The sequence below is a fragment of the Nicotiana tomentosiformis genome, chromosome 3, assembly GCF_000390325.3.
Source record: "Nicotiana tomentosiformis chromosome 3, ASM39032v3, whole genome shotgun sequence".
Taxonomy (NCBI): domain Eukaryota; kingdom Viridiplantae; phylum Streptophyta; class Magnoliopsida; order Solanales; family Solanaceae; genus Nicotiana; species Nicotiana tomentosiformis.
This window is the reverse complement of record NC_090814.1, coordinates 62,759,897-62,769,109: the sequence shown is the minus strand read 5'-3', so window position 1 is coordinate 62,769,109 and position 9,213 is coordinate 62,759,897. Positions and strand designations below refer to the sequence as shown.

Below are 9,213 nucleotides of genomic sequence, written 5' to 3'. Positions count from 1 at the left end.
ACAAGATGATATTCCATGAAATAAAAACTTCAATTAAAAGTGATCAATAATTAAGAGGTAACAAGACAGTAAGGAAGGCAATAACTTCACCTAGAGCATATAAGAGCAAAATAATAAGTAAGAGGTAGAACAAGTGCTAACAACGTCATGTAGAGCATGTAAGAGTAGATTAACAATGAGAGATATAACATATTATGACAATTCAATTAAAGGCATGGAAAGAGGCTAGATAATCTAAACTGGTCAAATACCACATATAGCTCGTGCACCTACTCGTCACCTTGCGTACACGGCTTTTACGTAACACAAATAGCACAATCAACCCAAATCCTAAGGGGTAGTTCCCCCCTCCCCCCCAATATAAAGTTGGGCAAAATACTTACCTCAACTTGGCCAACTCAACCCTCCGAAATAGCCTTTCCCCTAAAATTCGCCTCCAAATGGCTCAAATCTAACCAAAAACTAACTTAATAACATCAAACAATGCAAGAAAATCAATTACAATAAATAAAGCTACGATCTTTATATTTTCCCCGAAATAGTCAACAAAAATCAACGCCGGACCCGCCTTGTATTCCGAATCCAAGCTTACCCGAGGAATCAGGAAATAAACACCTCTAACTCATTTTTAAATTTTATAATTTAGGACATAACCCTAGGTCTTGATTTTAGGAATTAGATGGGTTTTCAATTAAAATCATGGATTAAAGAATAAACCAAGGGAATGAATCAAAGGAAAATACTTAGGTTATGGTTTAGACCTTACCCCATGGAAAAAACTTGAAGAACATCCTTGAATTCTCCCAATACCAAATTTTAAAGATGAGAAAAACTCCAACAACATTAATAGCCAAAAATGACTAGATGTTCTTCCTCGTTTGTTGTGCCAAACAATCCCGAAACTCGCTTTTAATGGCTCCAATGGAGTTTTTGTGAAATTTCAGTCATGTTAGGCTCTTGAATCACTCCATTTGACTTTATAATGAAGGAGATAGGTTGGTTTCAATATTTGGAAACAATGCAGATTTTTAAATTCGAATTCAGTGGCAATTTCGTAATGAATCTGAAAAATCTAGCAACCCAATTCTTAGTAAAATGACCATAAATTCCTCATATGATGGCGAAACTTGATGATTTCAGTTGCTATGGTTCCAAAATTACGACACAGATATAATGGTTTAGTTGAAATACGAATCAAAGGTTGTTTGTTCAATATGGTAACGTTTATGCTCAAATCGATATCAGAAACAATCACCATACAACCCAAACTTATCCAAAACTCATCGGAATTTAACCAAACTTTGTGGACATGTCCAAAATAATCATACAAACTTATTGGAATATTTAAAACCCGATTCCGAGTCCTTTTACCCAAAAGTCAAACCTTGGTCAACTCTTCCAACTTAAGCTTCAAAAACGAGAATCATTCTTCCAAATCAATCCCGAACCGCTCGAAAAATGAAACCAACCATACACGCAAGTCATAATACACAATATGAAACTACTAAAAGTCTCAATTTAACGAATGGAATTCTAAAGCTCAAAACGACCGGTCAGGTCGTTATATTTTCCCGCACTTAAACATACGTTCGTCCTCGAATGTGCCCAGACTCATTCCAAAGCCATCAAAACACCATATACCCTAACCATACACATAACCATGGGTGATCCCACATCACCCCAATCTATATAAGCTCGGCAACACCACCTAACAGAGGATCCTTACTTTAACCTTAGTCCATAAACCTTAAAACCCAAATCCCTAACATCAGGAACTCGTTATATGACCTGATTCTTGCATCTATGCACCGCATAACTCTGAACAAGCTATATCAGTCCATAACCACATCTCAGGACATAATCACATGATATACCACATAACTTAAATACTCATAGCCATAACCACTCGATAACCAACCCGACACCGGTAACGAACCTCATATTAACTAAAACCTTGTTCTGAACCTTCGTACATTGCCAATGATGAAAGAAACATACAAAAACTCATAACCACCCATCAGATTAACAAGTCGTGGAGCTCTCTTGCCCGATAAGAACCATAGCCAAAATCTAAGCCGACTAGTGATACAATTCTTGTAAACATACTTTAATCAAATCTGATGGCACTCATTTTAGGCCCAATAACCTCACCTCATCCATTACAAGCTACTCGACCGACCTGTCACACAAATCCTACTTAGAGCCACATACGATGCAATCTGTGCACCAATGAACAATAACTCAAACGTACCCAATGATTGAAAGAGAATGGAAATGAAGAAACCATCCCGCCAGCGCAACATATACTACCACGAAGCACAATGCTATCAATCCTTCACACAAGGGAAAACATAACACACGAAATAAGCACAAAGGATCATATCCTAGCATAACGCCGCTGCAATGCATGATCCAATCAGACACCGGTCCACCTGGAATACGTCGAGCCATGATACTCACAATCAACAACATACGCATATCAACATCAAACACACAAAGTGTATGATCATAACTATGTTGATATGGATATCACTATATACCAGAAACAAGAAGACAATAACCAAGGCACGATCGACAATTCAACACCCCAAGAGCAATCTCGCTCGAATTGCGCTACAAAGCCCAAACATAACTGCATCGGTGTGCAGATCACCAAAAGATCACAACCCATCTCAACATAGGAGAGTAACACATGAGACATATTAGAACATGAATGTGGTCCACCTTAACCGATAACATACTCCTCCACAAGAACTGTGCTGAGTAGATAAATATGACCCGATTTAGAACACACATCCCTATTAGACCTACTAGTAGCGTCCAAATCAATTCCGATCCTTTCGAAGTAGGTAGATAGCCTTGAAAATCCCATAATAACATAACTATAGTACATACCATCAGTTGCCAACCTCTTAACATACCTTCACCGTTCACAACCATGGAACAATCTGCCTCAAGAACCCTCTTAGTCTTCAAATTCCTAGAATACTAGAATCTCCATATCCGATCACAACTACACTACTCAAATAAAGGACACATTCCACACATACGGTCAGCCCACGAGAAGTACCTCTATAAGTCTTTCGTGCCACAAAGAAAAATATGGACATCAACAGTCGATCAACTAGGCGATTACCGTAATACCAGTCAGGCATCTGCGAGTCGAAACATAGTGCGCCTTATGGAGTGCGCACCCTTTTTATGTGGCATCAAATAATGCTAGCATTCTTCTAAACATCTAAAATCGTCCATGCTGTCTAGACCCTCAGCTTAGGAAAGGTAAATGGAAAGGCAGCAACAAGCACACCAATTAGAAAACTGAAGCAAAAATACAAAACTAAAACTAAGTACTTCGAACAAAAAGCCGAAATGAAACAACAACAAGTAATCAGAGAAGTCAAGGAATACGAAAATACACAAATAACACTAACTCATTTACTAAAGATATTGTTATTGATAGGGACAACACTTGTCTACCTATCCTAACCCTTTACCTTTATTCTCAACCTTCACACCTTCTTATTCATGTTCATGTCCTCAGTGAGCTGGAGCAATACCATATCTTGCCTAATCACCTCTCCTTAATACTTCTTCGGCCTGCCTCTACCTCTCCTTAGACCCTCTAGGGTGAACCTCTCACACATCCTCACCGGTGCATCTGTGCCTCTCTTCTTCACATGCCCGAACCATCTAAGCCTCGCCTACCGCATCTTTTCCTCCACAAACACCATGCCCACCTTGTTCCGAGAAACTTAATTTCTAATTCTATCTAACCTGGTATGCCCGTACAACTATCTCAACATTCTCATTTCAGCCACCTTTATCTTTTGAACATGAGAGTTCTTGACTGGCCAACACTCTGTCCCATAAAACATAGTCGGTCTGACCACCACTCTATAAAACTTACCTTTAACTTTAGGTGGCACATTCTTATCACACATAACACCGAAAGTGAGCCTCCATTTCATCCACCCACCTCAATACAATGTGTAATATCCTCTTCGATCTCTCCATTCCCTTGTATAACTAAACCAAGGTATTTAAAACTTTTTATCCTAGGGATGACTTGAGAATCAAGCCTCACTTCTTCGTCCACAACCTGAGTCGCACCACTGAACTTGCATTCTAAGTATTTTGTCTTGATCCTGTGCAACTTGAAACCTTTAGACTCTAGGGGCTGCCTCCAAATCTCTAACCTCTCATTAGCACCGCCTCACGTCTCGTCAATCAGAATAATATTATCTGCAAATAACATGCACCACGACACCACGTCAAATAATGACGCCATTTACTAGCGCAAAACACAAAAATAAATTTGATGCTCGCTAGTTAAAGATAGTATAGTATAATTATCGTTTCCACATGGATTGGATTTAAACAATGTTCAAATAACTTATGAATTATTGAAATTTAGGATGATCAACACTTTGATTGGAATGATTATGAACTAAATTTAACTATTAAAATTAAAGCAATTTACAATTAATCACGGAAAGACAAGAGTTGAGCAACATAGAAATAACTAATGGGTGAAATAAGGGTAGCGTCAGGAGAGGTAACTATAGTTCAATTCACTTCTAATATTTTAATAATTCTCACTAATTAAGTCTATGATTAATTCAATGGCATAGTCAAGACTTCTCTCTCGATTAAATCTGAACTCTACGAGGTGAGCTAATATAAAGCACTGTGAAGGTATGCAAGAATACATTAATGGACTAATATTTAGGAAAACGTCTCTCGAATATTTTTCTAACTTGGTTTAATCAACAATTTAAAAATCTCTTTCGATTACTTAGAAAAATTACTAACTTAAACCAAACAAAATAATGCAAATATGATCACCCAAAATATTTTTCTTTCGATTAAATAATTTGGTGAACAAAATTGCAATCAAATCAAAGCTTCATAAACGAATTCATGCAAAGAACTAGAGTTAAAATCCCCAAATATCAATAAAAATATCATATCCGTCAAACCCTAAGGTAAACTACTCCATAATCATGGAGAAAGTCATCACAATAAAGTTGAACAAGAAAACATGAATTTAATCCAAACTCAAGTGTTGATTTGAGGAAAGAATGACGAATCCTTGTGCCTTAGAATCTCCAATGCTCTCCAAATCTTCCGTAGCTCAAAAGTCCTTTCAAAATCTTGTTTGGTGTATTTATACCATATATGAGCGGGCCCGGATGAAACTACTGTTTCCATGCCGACGTGGAAAAATTGGACAACAAAAATACACTGGTGCGGAGCGCCCTACGTCGCTGATAAGTATGGATTCTAACCACTTATTAGTACCTTCTTGCTTTAGTTTTTAGTCCGAAAGTAGTGATTTTTATCTCTGAATCTAATGAAAATGTGTGAATTACAGGTGTGCTGAAGAATGCGAGCTCAACAAAGAAATCTAACTCAAAGAGGAATTGTTTCAGCTTAAATCAGTCAAGAAGAGAAGTGCAAAGCCAAGTGCGGTTTGCGGAATTACATCTACAGCCGCAAAAGCAAATACAACCCACAACTAATGAAATGCGACCGCAGAAGGAGCTTTGAAGATTCAAAGAATTTTGATTAAAGTGCGGTTCGCAAACCAAAAAGTGCGATCGCATTTGAGGTTCACACTGTCAAGACTGAAAGATCAGATAAGGTGCAATAGAACAAGGTTGAAGTCTCTTCAAAGTGTGGTCCGCAACAATTTGGTACGGTCGTAGAAGCTGAAGTGCGATCGTAAAAGCTTATGCGTGGCCGCAGAATTTCCTGAACTGAAAGCACTTGCAAGAGAAACCTACCAAAGTGCGGACCGCAAATGTAATTGTGCGGCCGCAGAACCCTCTGAAGGGATTTTTTATCAGAAAATTCAGAGCACTATAAATAGATGAGAAACACTTTTTAGGGCAACTTTTGTACTGTAATAGAAGCTAGCGGTTATCTTTGGCTATTTTGGGCAACTTGGGACTACAATTAGAGAAGTTCAACTAATTTTTCACTTTAATTCTAGTTTTATGTCTTTAATTACTTCTTCTTTTCATCTTTCTATGTCAATTACTATGAGTAGCTAGATTTTATCTAGTGTAGTGATCTAACCCTAGTGTGTAAAACTTATGGGTGTTTAATATTAATGCTTGATATTGATTGAGTTGATGTTATTTAGCCTTTTTTATGCTTTATAGTTAAAATTAATGGTTGCAAATATTGATTAATGCCTATTTGACTTTGTTCTTACTTAAGAAAGAGGAATTTAGTCTAGAAAAACTTGGCTAATAAGAAATTAAACTAGTTGAAGTTTTAATTTGTTTGGTTAAAAGGTTTGAACTAGAGATAGGGATAATCCAACTTGGACTCACATTCAACTGTTTTGTTTGCTACCCATTTTGTCTTGAGAAAGCCAATTTGGGCACAATCACTCTTTAACCGAGTGGGTACTTGAGCATTGAGAGTCATAAAAAACCCCTGATCTACCAAGCAAGCATAAATTTACTCTACTCATTAGGTTTACACTTGGGTTAACATTTCAACCATTATTTGCTCATCAGTTAGTTAAATCTCATAGTAGCTAATTCAGATAACAATTACACACTTTTGTTTAATAGCTAAATTTAGTTATTTCGAGTTTCTTTCTTGAGTGTTTACCTCAACATCCTTTTAAACTCATTGTGGATTCGACCTCGACTCGAGTTGGGTTTTAATATTATAATGACTGTTTCATATATTTAAATTGGGGTGTGAATTGGACATGATCAATTTTTGGCACTGTCGCCGGGGAGTTTACGGTGTTAGCTATTTAGGTGAGTTTGTTTCTTGAAATATATTATTTAACTTTTGTGATTATAATTTGTTAAAGTGATTGTAAGTTCCAAATAGCGAACATCAAACATGGAAACTTTCCATTGGGAGAGGTGGATGGCAAGGAGGAGCAACTTGATGAAATACCTCAAGCCCCACAGCAAAACCGCCGAGGTTGTGGGCAACAAGACAACGTGCCTCCACCTCCCCCGCCTCCACCACCACTATAACCACAAGCGGTGCAGCATCAAATTTTGCCAAATGAAGGCTATGCAAGTACCATGGTCGCCCCTCGCATTAGGACGAAAAACTTTCAAATTACCAATGTGATGCTTACTTTGCTCGAGCAACGAGGTTATTTCCCTGGGGCGCCGACTCAAAATGTGTACAAGCATTTAAAAGGTTTTGTGGATACGTGTTGGGGGAGCAAATAAATAAATATTTCGAAAGATGATTTGCGGTTAAGGATTTTTCCTTTCTCACTAAGGGGTAAGGCTTTGGATTTGTTGGAATGCTTGCCTAATCATTATATTCATACATGGGATGAATTGGAGGCAAAGTTTATTTCAAAGTTCTTCTCTCTCGGACACATGACTCCTCTACGGGATGAAATATTGGCTTAGCACAGTTCAAGTTCTTCAAACAACAAAATGGGTCGTATTGAGAACATGTTCAAAAAAATGATGGAAAAGAATGCGAATTCGGATGCCCAACTTGCCTCACATACCACGTCAATCCATAATCTTGAAGTTCAAATGGGGAAAATCTCTCAAGCTCTTAATACTCGTCCTAAGTGTGTATTATCAAGTGACACGGTAGTGAACTCAAAAGGTGGTAACAATATGAGACATGCTATGGCAGTTATCACAAGAAGTGGAAGAGGAGGGGATGCACCCCATCTCAAATAAAAATCAACCTGTAAAATATGACCAAGTTATCCAAGAGGAGAAAATCCCACGAAATAATGTTTAAGTATATGATGTTGTTCGAATTGATATTGATGATGGTGTGGAGGAGACTCAAGAAGAGGTGAACCCGTCTAGAGAATACATTATTGACATACTGGAACAGGTAGTGCACAAAGCTAAGGCACCCTTGCCAAAGCCTCCACCTCCCTATCCTCAAAAGCTTGCTAAAAAAAATAGTGAGAATCAATTCAAGAAGTTCATTCAAATGATGAAAGGTATCTCTATCAACATTCCATTGGTGGAAGATTTGGAACAAATACCCGGTTATGCCAAGTTTATGAAAGATCTTGTGAACAAGAAGAGGTTGATGAATTTTGAAACTATCAAGGTTACTCATCAAGTGAGTGCAATTATTCATTCCATGGCTCCTAAGTTGGAGGATCCCAGTGCTTTTATAATTCCTTGTACCATTGGAAGTGCCGATTTTGCTAAAGCCCTTTATGATCTCGGGGCGAGTATCAATTTTATGCCCTATTCAATATTCAAAACTTTGGTGATTGGGAAACCAAAACCCACATCTATGAGGTTGCTAATGGCTGATTGCACCACGAAGAGGCCATTGGGAGTGATTAAGGATGTTTTGGTTTGGGTTGATAAATTTATTCTTCTAACGGATTTTGTGATTCTAGATTCTGAAGTTGACTATAAAGTGCCTATCATTCTTGGGAGGCCTTTCCTTGCTACGGGTAAGTCCCTTTGTAATGTGAAAGCCGGAGAATTCACTTTCTGGGCTTGTGATGAACAAGTGGTATTCCATGTGAAACGACAACCAAATAGTAACGAGGTGTGCATTTTTGTGGACTTAGTGACCGGTGTCAATATTGATAACACAAGTGCTATAATCACTGTTGGGGATATGTTGGAAGCCATTTTTCTTATCTTGGACAATGATGAGATGGACGGTTTCATGAAATGTGTGAATTCATTGCAAGGAATGGGATCTTACAACTATGCACCCATAAAGTTCTCATTGGATCTTAAGAATAGGAAGACTCTTCCTATAAAGCCTTCGATTGAAGAGCCACCATCCATGGAGTTGAAACCATTGTCACCTCACCTTTGGTATGAATTCCTTGGCCTTTGTTCTACTTTACCAGTTATTCTCTCATCTTGTTTGACTAATGTGCAGGTAGATTCCACATTGGCGGTGTTGCAAAAGAGGAAGAAAGCTATTGGGTGGACTTTGGCAGATATTCGATGTATAAGCCCTGCATTTTGCATGCATAAGATCAAATTGGAGGATGGTTCAATAACTGCCCATTGAACATCAAAGAAGACTCAATGAAGCTATGTAAGAGGTGGTAAAAAATGAGATTATCAAGTTGTTGGATGCCGGGGTTGTCTACCCCATTTTCGATAGTTCATGAACTTCTCTGATCCAATGTTTGCCAAAGAAGGGGGCATGACGATTATTACCAATGATAATAATGAGTTGATTCCTATAAGAACAGTCACCGGTTAGAGA

At 38.0% G+C, this 9,213-nt stretch overlaps 1 protein-coding gene across 1 annotated transcript; it reads left to right on the top strand.

The window, feature by feature from the left end:
* The first annotated feature begins 7,460 nt into the window (after window positions 1-7,460).
* On the top strand, window positions 7,461-9,012 carry LOC138907904 (uncharacterized). Its single transcript, XM_070198527.1, has 2 exons — window positions 7,461-7,611; window positions 7,754-9,012. The coding sequence occupies exons 1-2, from the start codon at window positions 7,461-7,463 to the stop codon at window positions 9,010-9,012; spliced, it is 1,410 nt and encodes a 469-aa protein (XP_070054628.1).
* The last annotated feature ends 201 nt before the right edge of the window (window positions 9,013-9,213 follow it).

What these genes read in the sequence shown, in the direction of transcription:
- LOC138907904 (XM_070198527.1), top strand. Translation starts at nt 7,461, where the DNA reads ATGATGGAAAAGAATGCGAATTCGGATGCCCAACTTGCCTCACATACC. An exon ending in CACGGTAGTGAACTCAAAAG is followed by an intron (nt 7,612 to 7,753) that starts GTGGTAACAATA and finishes ATAATGTTTAAG; the next exon opens with TATATGATGTTGTTCGAATT.